The 25,106-nt window shown below is 43.2% G+C and overlaps 1 protein-coding gene and 1 long non-coding RNA gene across 7 annotated transcripts; one reads left to right on the top strand and one right to left on the bottom strand.

The window, feature by feature from the left end:
- Positions 1-4,169: 4,169 nt before the first annotated feature.
- Positions 4,170-25,104, bottom strand: CCDC191 (coiled-coil domain containing 191). 6 transcript variants are annotated; one of them, XM_085237606.1, is made up of 18 exons: positions 24,962-25,067; positions 24,668-24,743; positions 24,027-24,168; positions 22,840-22,937; positions 21,879-22,004; positions 21,195-21,373; positions 20,468-20,691; positions 19,490-19,649; positions 17,217-17,407; positions 16,231-16,480; positions 14,400-14,866; positions 13,815-13,891; positions 12,179-12,261; positions 10,920-11,021; positions 9,654-9,797; positions 8,361-8,513; positions 7,827-7,981; positions 4,170-6,306 (listed from the first exon to the last, which is right to left on the bottom strand). In XM_085237606.1, exons 4-18 carry the CDS (start codon positions 22,874-22,876, stop codon positions 6,174-6,176), a joined length of 2,481 nt encoding a protein of 826 aa, XP_085093732.1. In that variant the 5' UTR covers positions 22,877-22,937; positions 24,027-24,168; positions 24,668-24,743; positions 24,962-25,067; the 3' UTR covers positions 4,170-6,173. The 6 variants fall into 6 exon arrangements, with proteins under 6 accessions (XP_085093732.1, XP_085093726.1, XP_085093702.1 ...); XM_085237600.1 differs by lacking the exon at positions 24,668-24,743 and having other exon boundaries at positions 24,766-25,103; XM_085237576.1 differs by lacking the exon at positions 22,840-22,937 and having other exon boundaries at positions 24,705-24,743; positions 24,962-25,103.
- On the top strand, positions 6,521-21,880 carry LOC116217283 (uncharacterized). The gene is made up of 3 exons (XR_004161632.2): positions 6,521-7,138; positions 7,892-8,004; positions 21,693-21,880. It is a non-coding gene; the product is annotated as an uncharacterized LOC116217283 (long non-coding RNA).
- Positions 25,105-25,106: the final 2 nt, after the last annotated feature.

Below are 25,106 nucleotides of genomic sequence, written 5' to 3'. Positions count from 1 at the left end.
TTACTGAGTGTCCTTTATTTCTTCTTACCACCCCTTTTCAACCAGCGAACAGCTCTTTAAAGGAAGTAAAGGAGGCGCCTCTTGTGCTTCCTGCCTCTTGTCTAACACATCTAGATTTTTGACAACTTCCCTGGCACTAGTGTGAAGTGAAAGTGAACTGGACTCTATTTCTCTGGCAGCTAAGCATGATCTTCTCGTTGTTTGGAGCTGGAGTCTGACCCTAGAAGTTTAGCTTTACACAAAGATCTCTCCTCTGCGTGAGTTGTCTGTAAATGCTTCCATGGAACATATGCATTTTGCAGTGCCTGCTGAGATGAGCTGAAGCTTGGCAACCCTGGAGCCAGGGTTAGCAGGCTTGTGATCTTCCCAAACCTTGTTCTGCTGCCATATGGGAAGATGAAGCCACAATGAGCTCCTGGACTAAACCCCTGCTGTGAAGGTAGCCAACCTTTCTGCTCTGAGTTACGTGCACAGACATCAATCATGCCTGTGAACTGAACAAGCTCTGGGAGTGCTCGCAGATTTGTGATAAGTGGTTTCTCAGAGTTCTGCTCTATGCTGGGAGAAAGCAGAGCTGGGCAGGTGACAGATTCATTCCCCTGGCAGTCGCCTGACCCTGTTGTACTCATTCTCTCCCATGGGCGGGTTTTCATTATTTGCAGCCTGCACATCAGTGTAGCCTTGTCCCTTGCTTTTTAATGAGCTCTGGTGTGGGAAAATTTGAACTGCTTATACCAAGGCTTTCTCAGTGGAATTGTCAGTGTGAGCTTAAGCACAAATTAGGAATCAAGGACCTTGGACTATTGTAACCCTGCCATGCTTGATCAAGCCCACTCCAGTGTATAGGGTAAAGTACTTAACTAAGTTCTGTTTTTGCATCCTATCCAGAGAGAGTCGGAATCATTCAGGACAATAAAATGCTTGCAAGACTGGGTTTTCATATGAGGAGAGCACAGTGCTGACTTTCCGGTGAGCAGGAAGCTCACTTCACTGTTGTCTGCATAGCAGTGGTGGCTTTTTCTTTAAGGACATGGCTTTTGTTTATCCTCCTGGCTTCTTGCTGAGAGGATTTACTTTGTGAATACCTTTGGAGATGGTGGAGATCTGAAAGGGTGGAAGTATTGAAAGCTTCACATGCATGCACTGGAGCTCTCCTTTTAATAGCCTTCAGAATTAAGAAGACGACCTTAAAGAGCAACATTTCCTGTTTCACTTATAATGTAGACAGACTGCTGTGATATCTTGTGCATGAAAGGGCAATTTTTGTTTTAAATTTTATTGCTGAGCTCAATGTTGGCTGCGCTGGGAAGGAAATGCTAAAAACTAGTGCAACCTGGTAGGGCTGGAGAGTCAGTCCATAAAACCAGTAAACAGCATGCATCAGTGTGACAATAAGAAAACAGTATGCTGCTGGTCGTGTCTGAGTTTTGTGTGAGAGTGCCCAGGGATAATAAGAAGCACTGAAGTATTTGAATGGTATCTAGCCTTGATGTTTCTTCACCCAGACTTAGAAATGGGTGGATCTTGCTTTAACCATGGCCTTTTGTTGTTTCATGACTGGTTTGGTTTTATAGAAGGTCCAGGGTTCTAATGTTGCTACTGTCCTAGTGTTAAGCCCCCTTGTACAAATACTAGCACCCTGTTGTTTGGTGACTGTACTAAGAGCTGTACATCATTAGATACACTATGTAAATGGTGGCTTGGCACTCTTAACTTTGTCATCTTAAACTGAACTGCTTATTGTAGACGAGTCACGGATCCCAAAGTACACTTTCTCCATTTAACTTGTCTTCAGATGACAAGAGTCACCGGTGAGCCCAAGTTGGTGCTGCTTGTGATTTCTTCTCGTATTTAACCTTCATGCTATGATGGTGCTTTTCTGAAGTAGGTTGCTTTCAAGTGTCTTAATGGAAACCATTTGCTATAAAAGTTCTTCTAGAGTTAAAATGGATACTGCCTCATTGCCTAATGTCTTAATAATGTGCTTGACATTTTCCTTCTATATGAATGTATATTGCCTCATTAGGGCAGAAAGCGTGTGTGATTATGGATGTTTTCCTATATTGCTTTCAATGAAGAACTCTTGTTTTATTAAGATTTTCTTCTAGGGTGTTTGTACAGCAGAAATCTTTGGACAGGTGAGGTTCTTTCTGAAATGTGGAAATTCAGCCTCCCAAAATCTTCATGAACCACATTTAATTACAGTACTAAGAATGACATGCTCTGGAAGAACTGTCTGCCTTGGAGAGTAGAGTGTGTCTTGTGAGATTTTCTTGTTTCTGTTTTGGTTTTTCTTTCCCTCACCCCCTGCCAAAGCTTTAGGAATAATTCTATGAAACATCTGTGAGCTTTGTTGAAAGGACTGGTGTGTGTGTGTGTGTGTGTGTGTGTGTGTGTGTGTGTCCATCATATATACTGTATCCAGTGATTTCAAATAGATGCAATTATAAATCAAAATAAATTATCAGACATTATCTGTGAAGTTGCCTGTTGATTTATGCCGACGCACACAGCCAGGTCAAACATCCAAAAAGTGCCACCATCTCCTGGCTGCTTAGCTGTGAAGTGGACATAGGAACAAGGGAGCAGCAGGCTAAGGAGGCATTTGGAAATAGATAATTCTTGCAGTTTTTCAACTATTGACATTCAGGTCTTTTCACATTGGGATGAAACAGACTTGGCTGGCAGTTCTCACCACCACAGAAGTTAGGAATACCCCTCCAGTAGGGATTTGAACCAGGGCCTTGAATTTGAGTAATGCCATCCAATGTCTTGCTTTCTCTCCTGCCCTTGCAGTGCATCTAGAACCCTGAAAAGGAATAGTTTTTTTCCTTTAAACTCATTTCTAAGCCATGCTTGGAAATGACATGGATATTCTTTGTGCAGGTAGAGGGAAGATGTGTCCCAAGATACCAAAAGGATCAAACGACACATCTCTTGACAGGCAAGATGACTTTTGATGAATAGAGTAACAGATGCCTTTTATTGTTCCCAGGGCTCTGGGATTTGCCTGGTGGCACTTCTCTCAGCCGTTCAGCAATTTCTCTTTGAAGACTGCTTTGTGCTTGCTGACAATGAAGACTTTTCAGCAGCAGTAGCCAGATTTGTGTTGGGTGTAGTCAAGGATTTTTGGGAACTCAGCAGGCAGGTGTTGAATGGGGATAAGGAGAAGGGCAGCTTGTGATCAGATTACAGTTCTGAATTTGCTGTTACACCTAAGTGGAAATGCCTTTTTCTATGGAATTAGCTGCAGCAATGACAAAACGGATGCTGAAGTACACCTTCCTGGATCATCTTTTGGCTTTTTGCTGCCAGAACAATACAGCAGAAGAGCATCTTGGGGCAGTGGGAGAATCTTGGTCAGAACTACTAAGAATAGAAGAAAACCTCAGAAGATAAGACTGGTCTTTGTCTTCAATACTCTTCAAAAGCAAGTGCTGACTCACCCTTCCCCCCTCACCCCCCCACCTAAAGTACAGTCATGCTCTACAGAAGCAGCATTATTTTCATGGCTGGTGAGTGGGCACAAAATGCACAACTATGGCATTGTTGGAGGAAGAATCCACAGTTGAGTAAACTAGATGCACTCCTGAGCAGCTGGTGCTATGCAGTACCTTTTTAACACGTAAGAGATTTAGCTCTGCTTAGCCTATGGCTAGCCTCCTTGGCTCAGTCCTCTGCAAGAGATAGGCACTGCAGAAGGGTGCTATTTCCCCCTCTGCAAGATGAGTTATTCAACCCTCTCAGCTTGTAGCTTCCTCTCGCAATCTGCTTTTAATGCAGCCAGATGGTCTGTACTCGCCCACGCTCTGTGTGGGCACCTTCAGCTCCCTGCACTTGGATAGCACGCTCATCTGACCTGTTGGTGGTCAGGTCTGTTATCTGCCGTGGGGAGAGTGGTAGATGTTAACATTCATGGGAGGGAGGCAGCCTGGGCGTAGCAGACATCTTCAGAAAGACACTGAGTCAGTTGGGCAGCCCAGCTTGTGTGAGAAGGGAGACTTTCTGGACGACCTATCTGCTGAAACTAAAGCTTCTTGAGTTTGGGAAACTGGCCTACCCTACACTGCTTAATCAGTGGTGCTTAGCTCTGGTCCATGTTCCCTAGGAACAGACTCCAGTCTCGTGCCGTTCAGTCAGCTTCTGTTACATTGACACTGAAAACCTGGTTACACTCATTTCAGATTTGGGTTTATTAAAAATGTTCAATGCGTATACAGAGTTAAGAAAATTATCCAGTACAATGGGTAACAGTAAACTGCCACCTTTCTTGCTTTGCCCTGATGTTTTCCATATTGCCAAGCTATTTTGGAGACAACTTCACTTATCTTGTGAGGAGGGGAAAGCATTTCCAGATTCCTCTGTTATGCTACTGCTGAGAAAAGACATACTGTACCTTAGCTGCATTAGTGTATCTGCACTATGCTGCAGGTTAAGGTTAGAGTTATGAGAAACCTTCCTTTTGATTATGTCAGTTTTAGCTTATGTAAAAACAGTCTGCATTTTTCTCGTTTGAGGTATGTGTCAAGTGAAAGGACCTAGACAGACTTGCACAATGTATCTTCAAATATTACAGTAAACCAGCCTGGAAAATGTTTACATGACAGACATGAAGCAAGAGGACACAACAGAAGGGAGGGATGCCATCCAGAGAGGCCTAGACATGCTTGAGAAAGGGGCACATTAGAATCTAAGGAAGTTTAACAAGGCCAAGTGCGACGTTTTGCATTTGGAGGGAGACAATCCCATATACAAGTACAGACTAGGAGGAGAACTCCTTCTAGTTCTTCCTGGGAGGAAGGACTTGGGAGTCCTGATGGACAAAAGGCTAGACATGAGCCATTGGTGTGTGCTTGCAGCCCAAAAGGCCAATGAAATCCTGGGCTGCACCAAAAGAGGAATGGCCAGTAGAGAGAGGGAGGGGATTGTTCCCCTCTGCTGTGCACTCATGAGAGCCCATCTGCTGTACTGTGTCTAAGCCTGGGGACCCCAGTATAAGGATGTGGAGCTGTTGGAGCAGGTCCTGAGGAGGGCCATGAAGATAATCAAATGGCTGGAGCACCTCCCTGTGAAAGAAGGTTGAGGGAGTTTGGCTTGTTTAGCTCAGAGTAAGGAAGGCTCTGGGGAGACCTCATTGTGTTCTTCCAGAAAGGGAGCTTAAAAGCAGGAGGGAGGACTGACTTTTTACACATCTGATAGCGATAGGACAAGGGGTAATGGCTTTAAACTAAAAGATGGTAGATTTAGGTTAGATGGTAGGAAGAATTTTTTTTTTTTTACTCAGAGGGTGATGAGGTACTGCCACAGGCTGCCCAGAGAGGTTGTGGATGCCCCATCTCTGGAGATATACAAGGCCAGGTTGGCTAGGATTCTGGGCAGCCAGATGTGGTGGTTGGCAGGGGGTTGGAACTAGATGATCTTAGAATGGCTTAGGTTAGAGGGGATCTTTATCATAAGAGGTTCATAAACCTGGAATAACCACTTGCCACCAAACTCAAAGCGTCATGCCTCTGAACTGGACAGCACTACAAACTAGACAGTCATTGTAAAAGTCCAGTTTTTAGACTATCCATATGTGATGCTGTGACCTAGTCTGTTAGTAAATAGGATTTGCACAAACAGCTCTTTCTTCTCCTCCCATCCAAACTTCCTTGGCACAATTAGCTAAAATTTGTTCTTTGTGTGGCCAAGTTCACAGCAGTTGTTAGCAGGGATCAGCTGATAGTCAAGTCTGTTTGCTCTCTGGTCAATTTGTCGTTCTGTGGAGTACTGGCAACAGAAAAGCACCAAGGTTTCTGCTTAATAGGTACATCTCAGTTCTCCACTTCCTGAGCTGGGGGTGGATTAGTGTCAGGGCTGCAGCTTTTGAGTGCACAAATGGTCTCAGCTTGAAATGCTGTGGCTACTTAGACCTTGCTGCTACCAGCCCATAAATCCCTATGGAGACTTCATGTTGTGAGGATCTTATGGGGAAGAACTCAAGTCCAAAGTAAAAATATCAAACTAGGTTCCATATATACTTCCTTTGGCCCCAGGGAACTTGCTTTGGCTGTAAGATTACCATTTGCACTGAACAGAACTTCATCTTGAATTTGTTTCAGCTGGAAGAAAGATAACACTGAACAGAATGAGACCTTTTGTCCATTTCCCCAGTCTCCTTTCAGTTTCTTCTGTCATGCTTGGAAGTCAGGAAGAATTTCAGCCACCCTCCTTCGTAGCTGGTTCCTCCTTTCTTCTCTCTCTCTTTCCTTTTTCATCAGTAGTGGGTACTGCCTCCAAGCCTTGAATGCATCAAACGTGAGTCTCCTGAAAGAAATTAAGAACGTAAAGAACAGAGTCCCTAGATGTGTGCTTAGAGGACCAGATAAAAGATGATCTCTATTTGAGGGGAAATTCCCCTGAAATACCTGTGGGATTTGATCTTTCTGTAGCTAGTTAGAACTGTGACACCTTGAACGTGTACATGTATACCATTTCATTAATATGTCAGTCATCCCAGGGAAAAATAACACATTGCCATTCTCCATCCCTCTCCCGCAAGGATTTTGCTCTTCTCTCTGACAAGACTCATTAGCTTGTGTGTGCTCAGCGCTCTGAAGACAAAAGACGTTTCTTAAAGAATAAGAATAAACAAGGTCTCTGAAAGCAACTTATTCAGGAGAAGCGTGAATGGAAAATATGGGTTTGTTCAGTCCAGATCAACTATGTGAGAACACAGACAGTTGGACTCCATTTCTTATCTGAGTTTAAGCACCCCACCAATGTACTTTGCTCTGGGTTCCCACATGCTCTATGGAGAGCAACCATCCCTTTTAAGGAACAGCTCACTGCTGAGCTCTGAACTGCCTGCTGCCAACCACTGGAGGAAGAGGTGATGAGGCAAACCATGTGACTATGCTCCTAACGCAGGTCACAGCTGTAGAATCAATCCAGACTCTTCCTGCATCTGAATTCTCCTTGACTCCTCCAGTTTGATGGTTTGTTGAGTTAAACCACGCCTTGTTCTGACCCTACTGACTTAGCAAGTTAGAACAGCTTCACTATATTATGTAAGAGGTGATCCTGGCAGATCCTGTTTGAGGTGTACAAGAGTACATCCCTATCGGTGACTGTGTGACTGACATACGTTTATGGTCAGGTAGGTAAGCATGTTTCTGTTTTCTGCTGCACTTTGACAGTAGTTTTTTTCTTCCTGTTAAAATGCACAGTTGATGCAGTTGTGGGACAATGAGTGAAATGGCTGCATCTAGCTCCAATTGTGATCGGTAGAACTGTTTGCTGTGTTTTTTCCTGTCAAATCAGGCTCATGACGGCAGAAACAGAATGATTCCCTAAGTAGGGTTTCTAGTTAATCAACTCTGAATTTGTAAACCAAATCATTCACTGTGGACAAAACAATATAATGTAATTCCTGCACAATCATTGCTTGGTATAACTGTACTTAGAGATTTTCTGAGTTTAGAGGAAGCTGCATGGCCCAATCTGCTAATTAGCTTAGAAAGTTTCAACCACTTAACTGCTTTTACTGTATTTTCTTCCAGCAGGTTTAAAAGTCCTGCAAAGGATATGACTAAACTTCCTTTTCTGGGCTGTATGGACTTTTTTTTTTGTTGTTTTCTTTTTTTACTATAAATCTCTGCTGATGTTGTTCTCATATCACAGAAACAAAATACCAGCAGTATATAACTTACTTCACATAATCTTGGGGAGAAGATCATTGCCCCATCAAAAGCAGAGTCTCTAAAATATTATGTGGGTGGAATTATTATGTGGGTGGAATTAAACCTGTGTATAAAAAAAACCTGCTGGTAAGGGAATGTGCTTACTTGTTCCAGTGTTCAGTAGCAATCTTCAGCTTCTCCCTTAAGGTGCTTTTTTCCTCCATGGTCAGATCAAACCACGCCCACAAACACTTCCTCTTGAGGCAGACTGCATGGAAAGCACTTGCTTTCTTCTCCAGAGTGGAGAGGTGATCTTTGTACTGGAGAAGGAAGACAGAAGGAGGTAAGAATGGCAGCTTCTTCACAATTCCCCATCCCAATAAACACATACAGAGCAGCACTGAGACAGTGGCTGTAAAAGGTAACAGGAACAGGAGTCGGATGGAAATCAGTGGGTAACAGGGATAGAGTGTTTAAAGGTGGGTGTGGGGATTGTAGGAGTGTCCTAAACTGAAGAGAATGATGGAGAGTGTAGAGCTGAAAGAAGGTCTTTGAGGAAGGGAATGGTGGTGCTGGAACGAGGACAGCATAACCCAGCAAAGGCTGGACTGCAGGTCTGTAAACAAGTGTGTGACGATGGGAAAGTATGGCAGCAGCAGGCTCCCTTGGTGTTGTTTCTCTGTTGTGGAGAAGGCAAACCTTTAGCCAGTTCCTGAAGCACCATCTGATCAACGTGTGAGAGAAGAAGCCCTCAGCCTGAGACACCTTCTCCATGAGTCTCTCCTGGGTGTGCTGGAACCAACTCATCAGGCATTTCCTCTGCAGACTTGAGCAGTAGTGCCTTTGGGCCACCTGAACAAAGGCAACAGCAAAGGCAGCTGGTTACTTGAAATAGTGTGAGTATCCTGAAAACCAGATACAATATTATATTACCCCAGCTCTTGGGGACCCCTAAACTGCAGTTGTCTGACAACTGGAGCAACTTGCATGTTAAGTTCCCAAAAGCAGGAAATGCTGAGTCTTTCCTAGATAAAATCCTTCTGAATTTGATACACAGTTTGACCTGTTGTGGAGCAGAGGCATTGCCTAGCAATTTAGTCTAACCCAATCCTTAACGCTGAACAGCAGGACAGACTTTCAGAGCATCTGCTATCCCTCTACTTCTTCCCAGCTGGACACCTAAGTGAACTGGATTGAATACTGTAAGTAGCTCCTGTGACTTAAAATGGAAGCTTGCCAGTTTAGCCATGGGCTTTGGCTAAATCTTCAGGATACAGTTGAGTGTTATTAGTCTACCACTGATAAGGCATGCCAACTCAGTCACGTACAGAAATGTTTCATTATCAAGATGTATGTGTCAGGATCTCAGAAGCTACTAGTTATTCTGCACTGAAGGTGTGGCAAGGCTAGTACAGGTGACTTTTGGTCACTTGGATTATCACTTGTGTCTTACCTCAAACAGTGCCCCACACTGTGCCAGCACTGCTGCCAGGGAGAATGAAACTCCTAGTAATGGGCTGGCATTAACTAAATACAATGGCTTGGCAGTATCTTACTAACTAGCTTTGCTGTGATCTGTGCTGCAAAAGAACTGACAGGCTCAAATCATATGACTTCAATTTTATTTTTTTGCTTTATATTTTTTGGGGGGCTAAACTAACTTCTACTGTGTTACTGGCATTGAGTTAAGTGGCAGTTAATATTGCAGGCAAGTGTAAGCTAACAAAAGATGATTTTTCATTAGATTGAGATTCATTCTTTTCACTCTCCTCTCGGCTCCTGTTTCACTAGCTATAAATGAGGACATTAAAAAAACCCACAAGCGTGACCTTTCATGATTATTGTCATATGAGTTCATTTAAAGCCCCAATGTAGGGCAGAGTGTGCAAGAATTTTTGCTTTGTCCTAAAAGCCCATTAAGGTTTCTGCCACATCTATTCTTTTTCCCTTCCTCCCACGGCACCAGACCTTTCCTTTATTCACAGTGCTTACCATTATGTTTTCCATGGCCTGCTCCCTTAGCTTCTTCCATGGGACTATTCCCAGTTTTCTCAGTAGGGCCTTCTCATAATGATCTCTGGCCTTTTTCTGGAGCTGTTGCTCTTTCTCCAGCCTTCTCTGCTTCTCCAGCTCTTTCTACAATATGAAGAGCAGTAGTTTTAATTCAGTCTGGATGAAATGAACATTAAGGTTGTTGTGTTGGAGCTGGAGTTCCTAACAGTAAATAAGGGTCTGTATTATCTTTAGCAGTGCAAACTAGACATGAACCAGTAGAAGCAAGCAAGCTGTCTTGAAAATCCTCATGGAAGAAGTGATATACCCAGACATTTCCTTGGGCCGTATGTGAACACAGGGCCTTCCCCCAGCACTGCTGTAACAGTAACAGTCCATATAACCTGTGGCTGCCAGCAGCGCTGAGGGAACAACCTCCTCCTGCTGGGCCCTCATCAATGTGAAGAGGGGTGCTTTGGTGAGCTCAAAGGGTAGCTATCTGTGTTTATGAAACTAGACTGGAAACCTGTACAAAAATGTTTTATCCATGGAACCCATCACTTAATCTATCTTAAACACTGAAGAATAGAAGAATAGGGAAGGTATGTGGGTATTATGTAACTGTACAGTATTACTTTTGGTTGAGATACAGAGTTAAAGGTCAAACATTCTAAAACGGTCCAAGTAGAACAGTATTTATAGATTGGATTCCTGTGGGATTTCAAGTGTGGTGCTGTTTGGGTTACTAGGGCAGCTTGCTTGTAAGTAACAAGATTGATGTGGGGCTATTCCTAGGCTGCTGGATATTGCTAGCTCTAAGGAGGGGATGCTTCTCATTCTTTGGATGGAAGGTTGCCCTTCATACATCTGCCAGGCTTGTTTACTTCTAAATTGTGTGTTTGTGATTGGTATTGTTGTGTTGCTGGAGGAGCCTACAATTGGAAGAACAGCCTGAGAATAGCCCAAACACACCCCCCTCTTTGGGGGTTATGTGGCCATAGCTTAGCACTGGATGTTCAACACGTGGGACCTCTAGTCTGGCTACTGAGATGGGGACAGTACATACATCATGCATTTGGCCAACAGCCCTTCTAAAGTTGCTAGAAAGGGAGATGGTGGTGAGTTGATGCATTTGGTGCTGTGGAATGCTTCTCTACTAACAAAGACCTTTAGTTCTCAGCACTGGCTGCTGACTGAGTGCAAGTGAGTAATGGCTCTTATTCCCTATCCTTGCTGAAGTTGGAGAGACAGATAACGTTTGATCACCAGCTTCTGCTGCCTCTTCTCCTCTCGTCTTTTTTCTTGCTGAGCTTCCTTTTCCTCGGCCTCCTTCCTCTGACGTGCTTCCTCTTCAGCCTTCAGCTGGGCCTTGGAACGCATAAAATAGATACAATTTAGTTCAGTGTACGTGACCTTTTTGGAGAACACAGGCCTCTAAACTTCCCCTGGACAGGCAGTATTCTTCTAGTACTGTCTAGCATCTGAACCTCCAGAAAGAAGCAGACTTTGTCACATACTAGACACGATGCGTGCTGGACAAAGAACTGTGTGGAAGAGAGAGGAAGGAAGACTGTTCCTTTCTACTACCCGTATGTGGCAATCTTTCTTAGCCCTAGGTTAATATTCACCTATGACCCTTTTCGGTCTCAAACTGCTTTCATTCCACAAAGCTCTTGCTCTTGGCTTATGCATCAGAGGTCTAAAACCCACACCACCATGCATGATTGCAATCACTGTGTTTCCTCTAATCTCTATGATCACAACAGCAGTAGCTGAAGAAATCTAACCTAAAGCTTGTCTGCCCACCCTATGGTTAAAGCAATATCTAATGCTTGCTTAAGTTTCCAGGTATGCATGTGCATCCTTCTTGCTTGGAGAAGAAAGAAACTGGTTGTTTTAGGACCCTGGTTCTTAGCTTTCTATTCCTAATGCAAATTAGTATTAATGCTCTCAGTAACAGATTTAATTAATGCCTTGAAGCTAAGAAGGCTTCTCTGTTAGGTGTGTATCATGGAATTTCTATATTAACTATGTAAACAGTATCAGTATCTTCTCCTTTCAGCAGAGATTTGCTAGAAACCAAGGTGCAGGATTTTTACTAGGTTACACTGCATATTTTCAAGCTGCATGTGACCAGAAAGGAAAAGCAGGGAAAAGAAACACCCATCATTTACAAGGTCCAATCAAATGGATCTTTGCACTCTTCCCCTCCTTGGCAAGGACAGTTAAAGTCATAAGGTAAGTGTGAAAAAGTGCTGGAGGGTGATGAGGGAGACTGCTTCTAGAATTGCAGCTGCATCAACACAAAGTGATATGTGATATGGAAAAGCTAGTGGGTTCCCTGAATACAAGTATAGCAGGAACTTTTTTTTATGTATGCTGGACATTTGCTTTCTGACAACCTGTAAAACTCCATTTAGATACTAAAGGGGTTTTTCTTGGTCCCTGGGTTTTTTTGACGTTAGAACAGCATTTCTTGTCACTGGAATAGTGTGAAAGTCTTTCATTTCTCCCACTGTCCATACCAATTTTTCCTCTTCTCTTTGTTGCTTAGCTTCTTCTAGTTTCCTCCTCCTTTCTGCCCTCTGAATTGCTCTCTCCTCCATAGCTACAGAAACAGAAACAGGAGAACATAACACAAATGAGCTATAGGTAATGGTACAAGTTTGGTGAACATAGAGGATGACCCCTATGCTGCCAGGTCCCCTTTTGACCTGGCAATGCCAGCACTAAGGAACTTGTTTTCAGCTGCCCATTAAAGCTGTCAGTGTTATGAAAAAGGAACCCACAAATCTGTACAAGACTCAGGACTGCCTCAATTAGTGTCATTCCACCTTCCTTTGTTGACAGTCACACCAATGAGGCTGGATTATGAAAGGAGCTGTGTCCAGAAGTTTCATCCCAGTATTTCCTGTTTGAGGGCCAAAGACCAAGGAACCTATTTAGCAGCAGTCACAGCAAGGTCTCCAGGAAACTCCAGCTGCTTATTTAAAGAGTGACTGCATTATAGAAAAGTGCCTCTGCCATGGTGACACACTCCCATTACTCAGTCCCATTAGTGTGAAACTACTGCTTAATTCTTCTGGAAGGTAAGTTGCAGTGCAGCAGTGTTGCTGGCTATCAGTGATGTTAGTCTGACGTGACATCACAGAACATGCAGTAGGGCTTAGAACCTGTACTTGCTTCCCTTGCAGTCACAAGCAAAGCATAAGCTGGAGCAGTCCGTAATTGGATGTCAACAGGTTACCTCGAATTCTTTTTTTCTATCAGCTGTGCCAGATTTCTCTGCCAAGGGAAAATATCTAGTAACAGCTTTGCCCTTAACTACTTATGGATCTCTAAAGAAAAGCACTTGAGTGCTTCAGAAATACTCTTACTGTCCTCAAGCTGTACAGAGCTCAAAGAAATCAGAGTGATGGCTTGCACTAAGAAGCATGGGAACTGAACACAGTCAGTTGTAATGAAAGGTATCTATTAATGCCTAGCCATCATAGCCAAAATTGCTCTGGAGATTCTCAAGACTGTTGAAACATCACATACCAGACAATCTTTTCTGCAGACTGTGACCACCCTAGGTTAATATGGAAAAAGGTAAGTTAAGGACATAGCAGAACCTGATCTTAATATACCCTATGAAAGGCTGTGTTGCATGTGTAACGTGTGCATGCTGTTCCAGTATGGCCAGAGATGCGGAGATAACTCACAGAAGACAGGCATCTGGTGCTTCTTCTCCAGCCTACCATTGTCTCTCAAAATCTTAAGTAGGTACTTAATTTCCCTGGAAATTCTTAATACTTGTGTCAAGTTAAATTAAAATGAGAAGTTAGCTTAAGTGTTACTTGAATGTGCAGTGAAGGGAATGATAGCAAAGTAACTTGTAGAGCTTCTTTGAAGAGATTGTTTCTAGTCTGACAAGACTCAGATGTTAGGTAACAGCTGCTACAGCATACTGAGCAAGGGCTTGCAGTAGCCTAAGTTCTATAGATGCCTGCCTTAGCCATGAAAACAGCTTACTCTCTCCCAGGGGTGGCCAGGCTAGTTAAAAGTATTGAGTTTTACTTGCATACTGTTCTCAACCAGCTGTTGAGGTAAATAAACACAAGTTTACATGAGTTTTTGAGAAAAGTAACCTAGAATGGTCTTTGCTGCCTAGAAAAATACCTTTCACTATGGGATGAGCTGACCTCTTGCCTTGCGTTGCTGCCTTTGTGTTCTCTGGCTCACAAGAAACCGGTAGACTATGAAAAGAAAGAGAAAAGAAATTCATCAATAAATATGGTCAAATGTTGTCTCAAGCCTCCCACCTATGACTGAGATACAGGCCTTACAGTTTCTATTCTCCACTGTGCTGCATTTTCATTGTAGGTCCCTGATATACCTTTCTTCTGCCCAAAATGCGATTAACGATGCATTCTTACAAAAGAGATGAGTACCCAGAGCTGTTGCATATTCTGAAATACTGAGTATGACAATCTCTCTCCTAACTATGTAAATCCATACTGCTACTGTGTGTAACACTAGTGTTGCTTCTTCTAAGTAGACCTTGTACCAATCATGTGCTGTCAAGTAATTGCAAAAACAGAGGATGGAGAACTGTGGCCAGACTGATACTGTTTGAGGCTTCACTGCTAAGAGGAACAGCAGATAGCACTAATATGATGGAAATATTCCTGTCAATTTGTGTTTCTACTTGAGTAGGGATGAAACGTGATGACTAATTGAGCCTGCTTTATCTAGGACCTGTACCTCAAAGGGGTTGTAGTCTGGCATCTGGATTGTTTTTTGCTTTTCAGTTTTTTCTCCCTGGTTTGTGAAGCAGAGTCAAGTGCCTGGGTTGCCGCTGTGGCTTGCACTGCCTCTTCTTTTGCTCTGCTCAGCCTCTGATTTTCTTGCAGTTCAAGGATCAGCTCTTGCTGTTTCTGAAGCTGCCGCTTCTGCTCCTCAATCACATGTTGCTGGAAGGTGTGACGGTACTCAAAACAGCTACCGTAAGCAGGAGCTGTCTTTGGTCTGGGTGCTTGAAACTGCTTGGGAAGACCAGCTATTTCATTTCTGTACATAACCTGGTCCTGGGCACTCAGGGCTGCATGTTTGAGGGTGATCTGCCAGGCAAACTTGGGTTTTCTATAAGAATGAGATGTGTGAGCAGCATCCCCACAAGAGTGGTCTCTGGTCTGGTCAGGCTCTTCCTGCATGAGGCATGTTTTGGTTGGCTGGGGAAGGGGGGTGGGAAAAAAAACAAACAAACAAACAAGAAGGAAGATTTGGCATTAATTAAAAGCAAGCTTTCTTCTGCCTGTGATACACAGTATTACTTTAATGAAAATCTAGCAAGATTCCTGATAAGTAGAACAATCTCAGCCGTGCAATCTTTATCTAGTTCCTAGCCAGGGCAGAGGGGCCTGGTTATGCACAAAATGGGAGGATGTTGGGGAAAAACTATTTTAAGAAGCTCTGTGCCATTTCTCTGCAAGGAGGAAATCCCGGTCAGGGAAGAGTTCTGGCAGAAATATATCTCTATTTTGTTAGGGAGCACAGTGTGGGACGACTGATTTCTCAGGGGTTAGCTCATCTCTCAATTACCACACTCTCTTTTGGACTTTGCTGTCTCTTTTCAATGCTCAGACTGAGGCAAAACAGTTGTTGAAAATGAAATACGAGTGATCTACAAGGCTGATCTACTTGACAGCTCCCTTTCAGATGGGAGAATATTCTACAAAGGGCAGCTACATTTGCCTCTTCTCCAGATTTGATCAAATATTACCATGAAACTGGTTCATGGTGAGGAATCAGGCTGTGCCTCCTCTGGCACCAGTTTTTATTCAGAAGAGGCATGAGATACCTGATTTGCTTACTGATTTCTAGGTCAAACTCCAAATTTGGTCCCATCCTTCCAGCACAACCTTTATACAAGCATCCAAAGGAAAGTACTGACCTACTGTGATAATATAAACACAATAGAAAATCAGATTTCACTGACACTCGAGCAAATGAAAAGCTTGACTTGTAAAATGCGTGAATGTGTCAGCTTTCATATGGGTCCTGCCCTGTAGGTTTTACAGACAGAAAGGAAAGGCAGGCTCTGATCCAACAAAAGAGAAATTTAAGGAAGCAACCTCTGATTCTCCCATCTCCTTGTGATGTGCATTACCCTTAGATACTCACTGACACCTTTTTTTTTCCCCACACTTCTGAAAAGCCAGAGCGCTGTACTGACATGACAAAAATCTCTTGTCATGCAGTCAAGTGTTATTCTTTTTCAGTCTAAGCAGGCATTAAAGATGTAACTAATCTCTCAGCAAAAGTGATCTGGGGGTGGGACTGCGACTCACAGTACATGAAGGGTTGTTCTTGGCAGCATAAGAAATTAGTTATTTTTAAAACTCATCCACTGTCCTTCACAGTTGCCTCTGCTCTTTAACAGCTTCCCTCCTGAACAGTTGTAGGTAGGTACTGGGAGGTCACCCTGGACAAGAAGCCTTCCCCTGGAACAGCGTGCTTTTTATTTCAGATTGCACAGAAATACTTTGTGAATGTACTGGAACGCCAACAGACAAAATCACACACAAGACTTTACCTCGTCTTGCTGCAAAACTTGATGCTGGTTTACTTTGGCTGTCTCAGACTTGCTAACCTCCAGTGTTCTGTTCAAGCCACTCTTCCCCAGTGACACTGTCTCCAACAGCTGTGCCATCTTCCTCTTCGTCTCCTCTCTCTTGAGCTGCAGCTCTCTCTTTTCTGCTTCTGCTTGGCTCCAGCGCTGCCATGCCAGAAAGCAGCAGCGCAAAAGCCGCCGCTGGTTATGCTCTGCCGACAGTTGGTTTTTCCTGAATGAGAAAGCGTTTATGTTATGATAGGAGTGAGGCATCTGCCAAAGCCCACCTGGAACAACTGTATTGAGTACAGCAGGCCAGGCCGTGTCATCAGGCTCCCGAGTCTTTTTGTTATTTAACTCTGGAGGCCTTCCAAAGCTGTGCTGTTTCTCCAAGGAGGAATGGGAGGGCAGAGGTAATGCCCATTACTTTGAAGCAAATCTCCCTTCCTGACATTTTGCATTTTCCTGTCATCCTTGGGCAGCAGAATAGGTGCTAAAGAGGCATTCTGTTTCCTGCCAGCTGCAGAGAGGGGGAAGCACCAGTGCCTTGCCACACAGCCTCCCAGGGCCTCTGCAAGAACAGAATTTTCCCCTACAGACAGGGAATTCATCCAACAGCCTCTTTGAAGAAAGGTACTGGGCAAAATGATTTTGACTATAATACCACTGAGTAGGAGATAAGCCATATTTATTCCTGATTAATATATTTTTAATGTTAGCCGGGGCCCCGAGCCAGCCAGAGTGAGATTTCCAGGAAAGATACCTAGAGAGAATGAGTTACAGACTTGTTGAACGTGCTCTTTTTTTTCTCTGCTTTCTTTTGCATCTGTGCCACAGGGCCTCTAGAAGACTGTAGGCAATGTAGCAGTTTTCTCAACAAGCTACTGTTTTCCTTCTGTTGCCTAACAACCCTCTGATCACCAGCTAGAATACTTGCAGTAGGAGGAATTTCAGTGTAGGGTCACTACCTGTTTTGATCTTGCAGATAAACTTCTAATTGCTGTGTTTCCCGCTCTACTTTCTGGGCCCATGTGTAGTTTCTCCATGCTCGCAGGACCTTCTGTTGGCACTTCCAGTCAGCAAGAGCTCTGGCTTTCTCCATTTTAATTCTGTGCTCCAGAATGAGTCTGAACCAAGCAGAGAAATGCTGCTGCATGCACTGCATGGGAAAGATTAAAAAAAAAAAAACGAAAAACAGTGAGCAAGATATTGACCAACACAAATGCCAATCCTTTCTCCATCATTCCCTTGTCTGACTTTGCTTTTGAGATTTATTTATTTTTTTTAATAATTCCCACTCCCTACAAATACCTTGAGGGTAAATATAAATAATGCAGTACAAATGTAGCCTAATGCAAAAAGTGGGCTAGAAATATCACGGGGCTCAATGCTTTTGAGTGAAATGCTCTCAGTTCACAAAATGTAAAGGAATAAAATGAGTAAGGAATATGGAAACAATTTCTAGAAACAAGAAAGATGTTCAAATATTTAGAAAATGTCAAAGATTCCATAGGCAAGGATGCATCTGAAAGCAGTCAGCAACTAGTCCATGGATATATTTGATTTTTTTTTTTTTAACTTAGACAAAAATCGAGATACTTCCTAGTGTAGATTTATAACATGACCTAAGCTCACCTTTGTTCCAGAAGGAAGCAAAACCATTCCTCTATTATGTAATTAGAGTCGCTGCCTGTGGGGGTGATTTACATTGTACAGAACAGAAATTTGCTATCTAATCTCTCCATAATTCTAGCCCTGCCACTGCAGACAGTGCTCATTTGATCCTTCAAGTGGGTCAAGTCACAGGACTCAGCTGTTCCCCTTTTGTGATAATGCCTTGTATTAATTGCATTCTTCTCGGTCACTGAAATCTCCAAGTGGTGACTTAGAAAAGGACAAAATGTCAAAGCATTAGCTATTTCTTTTTGCTGTAAGAAAATAATCAGAATCGCTAGTGCCTAGCTCAGCTAAACAGTGGCTTTTCACATTACGCCAGCTCTGAACTGTTCTGCAGTTTCATTTAGGCTTATCTTCACAACTTCAACTGTGCTGGAAGGAGACTGTGTACTGCTAAACAGCAGCCAAGCTTGAAGTTGGTGTATGAGTAGATGAAGTAAGCTGGGGGAATAATCACTGTAAAAGCTATGGGATTCTTTGATTGTGGGGGAAAAAATAGATGATGTTAATTATGACTGCTCTTTCTTAATTAAGAACGTTTGATGATGGATGGCATTCATACCTGAACATGGGAAAGTTTATCTCCTTTGCTGAAACTATCCATATAAGATTATTCAGTACAAAAATATCTCTTTAATTACAAGGATGTGATACAAATAGATATTTAACCCACAGCTGGCTGCAGTATCACAAATGAGCAGGTGCATCCCTGTTCCTTTTTTATAAGCTCTCAGGATGATGACATTAAGAAATACAAAGGATAATGTTGGAAATCCCCACATTTATATACCTATCTTGGTAAGATAGTGTAGTTGATTTTGGATGGAAAGCACTCCTATGGTTTAGCTACCAATTAAGTGAGTTACTATGGTTTTTCATCCAATCAGTTTCTTTGATCTCCCAATCACAGGTTGGTGGGTTCAGGATTCCAGGAGACTTGTGTTTTTATTTCCCTTCAGTTTTGAGATATTTTTGAAAACAGGGTATTAACAATCAATAACAAAGGTAAAAGAAATAGCTTCCTACTAAGGATTATTGAACTCTGCATGATTGTCCCAAGCTGTTGCAATACTGCAGAATATCCTCCTGGCCCTAGTGGGAGTGGATCCTCAAGGAAGCTGTTAGTCTAGATATAGTGGCATGCTTCAACTCTTAGAGACACAGCTCAAGTCAGCCTAAACCCTCAGTACTTCTCTTTCCTACTCCTTGTTCCTCTACTAGGGTTTTCAAGGCAATCTTTATCTTTCTCATACCCTTTTGCATCACTACTCCCGCTCCTTTTACTTCCTTCCTGCAGCTGTTCTGAATGTGACATCTTTTCCACATTTTTAAGCAAAATCTCCCACAGGGTACACTTGAGAGCCAGATGCACTGGGTATGGGGGATCAAGATTTCTTGCTCCTAGTTTTACTTCTCACCCTGGTCTTCTACTTTGCTGATATCCCAAGCAGAACTTGGAAAACTTAAAAGAGATTTGATAACCAGGACTTTTTATTTCAATTTTGCAAAGAGTAGCTGAAGGCAGGTAGTTCAGAGGCTTAGATAAAAGGATGGAGATGCTTACTCTCTGTTTGTTAGTGTGAATTCTGCTCAGCAGCTCCTGAACCCTCCTCTGTTTCTCCTTTCCTTGCTCTTCTTTCTTCAGGTCCATGGGTGGTGACACGTTAATAGATACCTCCTGCATTGACAGTTTCTGGCTTTTTTCTCGTTCCCTTTTCTGTTCCCTGCAAAGTGAGCAAACATTGAGATCTAATACAATGAAGAAAACACTATAGTACAGATCTTACTCCACTTTTCGTCAATCTGATGATTGAAGAAAGTGACCAGTAGCACTTAGAAAGCTGCTATTTAACTCAGTCTTTATAGAGAACAGCACCAGTCAAGGTTTGGGATCCCAATGATTATGCAGTCTGGAGCCAAAAATAAAATTTCCAAAATAAAACATGAAGAAGAAACTAAAAAAAGCTCAAAAATGGAACTGTATGAGAAGAATTACGATGTTAGGGCTGCCTGAGTAAATAAATGGCATCTCTACAGGTCACATCTCTGTGGCAATCCAAGCTCAGCTGAAGCAAAGAACATCTCTCTGCAGAATTCTTAGCCAAGAACGTAATTTATACTCTTATAGGAGAAAAGGTCGATTAAGTGATAGGTTTTCAACATAGACTATTGTAGGTAGGCCAGCATTTCATTCATTTACTTTAATATACTGGCTTTCATGCTGTATCAAACACTAATAAGGCTAGCTATGGCTGTGAAATTAATGGAGAATGCATGGTATTGCAAACACACTCCTGCTTTGTGCTTCTGTCTACATAACGGTAATGGCTGGAGGGAGTCTAACAACATCTTTAGCCCGTCTTCTCTCTAACGATAAGTTCTGCCACTGAAGTATCAGAGGGATAAAAGGTTTGGGGAGCGTTTGAAGACAGAGTAACTGAAAATGTTTCCTTTGGGACCACCACTTCTCTTACGTTTACCTGAAGAAGCTAAAAAGAGTTGCTCTTCCATATGGTGCTTTCTATGTCCCTCCCCCCCTTACATTCTCCATGCTTCTGCCATAGTTTGCCTCTTCTCAGCCATTTCCTTTCGTAGCTTCACCATTTCCCTCCGGATCTCCTCCTCCTCCTTTTTTGCCTTCAGAGCCTTCCTTCTGTCCTCCTCCTGTATTTGAAGCTTGGCCTCACACAGAATGGCTTTCCTCAGAGCCTTTTCTTGTCTCTGAAGCTCTAATGCCTTCTGACGCCTCAGTCGATTTTCTTTTACCTGGGAAGGAGGACATTGGCAAAAATCAAAACAGGTGAAGAAGGCCTCAAGAATTTGAGCTTCAGTGCGAATTAACAGGGTGAGAAGCATGCTATCCAATCTGTAGCTGGCAGTGATTAAACTGGTTGTTTTGAGACCACCAAAAAACTCAATTCAAAAGAGTGGTATTAAACCAGCATTACTTGATGGGAGCATAGTCAGAAGTGAGAGTCATGTTGGCTTCTGTCAGTCTTCAGAAAGAAGGAAAACCTGAATAGATGAAATAGTGAAAGTTCACCTGAACAGTGAAAGCTGCCCATGAAGGCTACTGTGAATGGCTAACATGCAAGCTGAAGCACAGTAACTTTTCAGCTAAATCCTGGAAGAGTATTGCAGTTTATCTGCCTCCAACTCAGGGATTTTTGTGCTCTAGGAGAGACTACCTAACAAGTATCACTGAGCATTTACTCTAATCCTATAATCTTCAGTCTTATCCTTTTAACTGTGCTGCTTTGCATACACACCTGCTTGTGTCTGAGCTCCATGGTTATTCGTGGATCTGCAGGTTTTTGCTTTCCCCTGATGTCTTCAAGTCTAAGGTTTTCCGCTATCCCACAGTTCACAACTTCACTCTGCAAAAGATGCTGTAGGTACTCTTGGACAGAAGAACTTTCCAATTCATGTTCCAGATAGTTGTACAAGTCTGAAATGAGGAATTCAGATTATCTCAAGCTAGTCTGAAATGAATAAATCCCTGCATCAGATTACAAAGCCTAATATAATTAAAGGGATCACTTTTTCCAGACAGTCAATGCATTTCTGATGAAAGCAGACATACTGACTGCACTCTATGTATCCCCAACGAGGATTAATCTAGTGTATTCCACCGCATGCACTACAGCAATAACAACATTTTGTCCAATTTTTACTGCCTTGCCTCCAAGCATCTCAAATTGCTGTATAAAACTGACAGGCCTTGAACATACCCACAAACAACAGAAATATAATTTCTCTTTTACAAGGGAGACATCACATCTTTATGAGGTACATTTGGACAGCCCTAAGGCCAGCTGCTTTAAGAGCTGGGAGAGAGAAATCTTCACCCATAATGTGACTTGCACCTGTCAGTCCGAAAGCCACGAGGCCCATCTCCCTTCCCCAGTATGTCCTCTACAAATGAGCCAAGAGCTGTTTTGCTGTGCTCTCACCATCAAACCGCTTATACTTTAGAAGGGCTGAAGGATTTTCCGGGACAGCGCCAACTTCTGCTTCTCCATCACTCGTCAGCTGCAGTTGCAGTTTGGACTTAGTCCAGTTACTGAGCAGTTCTCGGGCTATTGCAAAGAAAGAGACTGATGACTTGAAAAATATACAGGTAAGTGCCAACTTGCAAAACTCTTTCTCTGGGACAGTTATGTCACATGCTCAGAAAACATTCTAAAATGACTGAAAGCTCATCTACAATAGAAAATGGAATAGGACTGATAATCCTGTTCTCATATTCTTGATCTATAAAAGAATAGGACTGTGGCAAACTTCTTCCCTGTCACACGTATCACAAATTAATTCTTTTGCACCTCATTTTTTCCTACAAAATTCTTTGGACATCTAGATCACCCCAGTGAACGCAATACCATTTATCAAGGAGAGAAAACGCACACAAAGTAATTCCTATCTCAGATAGCTTTACAGTGTTTCACCACTGCACTTGCAGGCACTTAAGATTTTTTCCATGTGTACAGCCAATGTTGTCATACATTAAATACAAAAAGAATCACCGTTGGGACAAATATTTGCTCCAAGTGTACAGGTTAACCTTTGCAAATACCACAGCTCCAGTAACATCTGTTAAGTCTAGATTAAAAATCTGTCACACGGCAAGCGTCAGTAGGGACTGTCTTTATTCAGAAGACTGCAACTTAACTACAGGGATGCATCCATGATGGATTTGCTGCTCCTCAATGAGATGCCAAATACACAATAGGATATAAAGCTCTTCTGCAGGCTTTATTTGCATCTCCACGCCTGTGGAGAAAAATGTAAAACATCCTTTTTTCAGAACTCCTAGTCAAAGCAAGGACAGTTAATGTGAGTGTTGCCTCAACGAGCCACCTGTTCTCACTGCATGGGTGTCTGGGCTGTTCCTGAAGCAGAACACAGTAAACAAACCACAAGGCATCAGGAGCAGCTGCATTAGTGGAACCATCCATGAGGTGAAGATGGGCAAAGGGCAGGAATCTTGCCAGCTGCTGCAGTGCAGGTCACACCTATAACAGGAGTGTAAAAGGAGGAAGCAGATGCTCTAAATCTCTAGTTCTAACTCAAAATGGTGATATTCCAAGCAAACCTTTCTCATTCAAAGGCAAAAATGCTTTTTAAGACTTTTTTAAAAAATATATATTTATTTTAAAGAAAAAATAAATCCTATGTTTACTGTCCTTCAAATCACTTTTGCTTTCTCTTATAATCTATCATTTCAGCTCAGAAACAAGGAAGTATATCTGATATGAGAAAGAAGAGAGAAAAACTGCATATCACTCAGAGGAGTTATTTTTTTGACTGGGAAATATAAGCTTCTCATAACCAGAATAAATGAGTTCAGCACTTTACTTTTTTCTGTACCTTTCTTTGCAAAGTGAGATACATGTAGATAATACTGTTAATTACTCTAATATCATATTCTAGATAAATGGCTTTCAGTTGTGCTTGGAACAATCCAGTTGACAGCTATTTTAAAAAATAAAAAACCTAGCAAAATGAACATAGAGGGACAAATAAAAACAATAAAGAAACAGGAGGAAAGCAAGAGCGCTACCGGCTCTTTAAACTGCAGATATATTTCCACTATTGATGGGAAATCATTTTATAGTGTGTTTTAATTTTAAATGTCAGTAAGCACTTGTGGCTGCAGACATTGCAAAGGGAGTGTTTAGTTAGTTAATTAGTAAGCAAAACTCTGCATGGGAACTAAAGCAAGCCCACAGAATTATTCATAGATGTGGAAGTTACACAGGGCCAATCCATTTTCACATTTGGCCTGCTGTCAAAAATATGCCAGCTAATTTCATCCATTTTCTTGTGGGCCAGTAACTTGTATTTGACCAGATCTTCAAAGGCAGTATTCACCCCTGTCTCGACTTGAAAATTCCAAGAGATGTGGAGTTCATCACTCTTCTAGGTCTGCTAACTGAACGATGTTGAACTCTACCAAATGATTCTTTTATGCCTTTCTTCCTTAGATGAAAGGCTCAGATCTTTACTGCCAACTGTTTCTCTTGGTCTACAGCTTCGTAACAGCCTGTCCACACCAGGGTGTTGGATCAAGAGGGGTTCATCCTAGGCAGCATATGGCTCACCTTCCATACAGGCCTCATCGTGCTCTTGCAGCTGTTCCACAGTTTCCAGCCTCACTGCAGGATCACAAAGCCCTCGTGGGTACCTCGGCTTTTGAAGGGAAAGAGCTTCAGAAACAGCATACTCACAGGCTTGCTCCACTCGCTTTAAATTAAAGAAAGGCAAACATTTCTAAGAGTTGATGTATATTCATCAAGAGAGAACAAGCATCAGTGGGACTGTCAAACAAGGCAGTATGGCCGTTAAAAGAAAAGAGATTCTTCCTTTTGAAACACGTTTCTCCAGCTGCTCTTGATTGAGTGGAGAAATTTCACTCAGAAACAATTAAGCGATAAGCGCTCGTTTGGCAATTACTGCCAATCACAGCCATCGGAGAGAGCGTTCAACATGCAAACACCTGCAAACCCCCTGGGGGTTGAACAAGGACTCGCTGCGTTACTGCCCTGCAACCAGCAATGAAAATTTTGTCACAGCCAATGCTGGCCAGGAAGAGTTCACACAATCCTCCTCGGTATCAGGTGGTCACAGCAGCAGCAGCAGAAAGGCTCCAGGTGCCATTTCTACCTGCGCCGTGCAGCGCTGCTCAGCAGCCGGGCTCTGCCTGACCCACAGCTCCGCGTGGAGCCGGGGCAACCCCACTTACGGCCGAGCTCCCGCGTAAGGCAGCCGAGTTACTGCACCTTCATCCAGTACTCCGCGCTGTCGGAGTCAAACCTGGCCTGGAAACAAGATAAAACAAACCTTAAAGTCATCAAAATACGAAGCGCGTCACCTGCCCGCCAAGAGCACTGACCCCGCCCCGCCCGTTAGAATCGTTGGTGCAGCCACGCTATGGCGCCCCCTGGCGGTCCCCGCGCCGCTCCCCGCTCTGATTGGCCGCCGCCGCTCCAACGCGCTCCGCCCCGACTCGCCGGCGGCGACTCCCGCTGCCCGTTACCTGCGGGCCGGTCGGGGCGGCCAGGCGCCGCCAGCGGAACAGCCTCGACCTCCGTCCCGCCAGCGCCATGGCCGCCCGCCGGCCCACAGTACTCCGCGGCGCCGCCATGGCAACTCGGCGCCCGCCCGCCCGCCCGCCGTCGCTC

Source organism: Meleagris gallopavo, chromosome 1, assembly GCF_905368555.1.
Source record: "Meleagris gallopavo chromosome 1, MGAL_WU_HG_1.1, whole genome shotgun sequence".
Taxonomy (NCBI): Eukaryota; Metazoa; Chordata; class Aves; order Galliformes; family Phasianidae; genus Meleagris; species Meleagris gallopavo.
The sequence above is the reverse complement of the archived record's forward strand: the minus strand, read 5'-3'. Positions and strand labels throughout refer to the sequence as shown.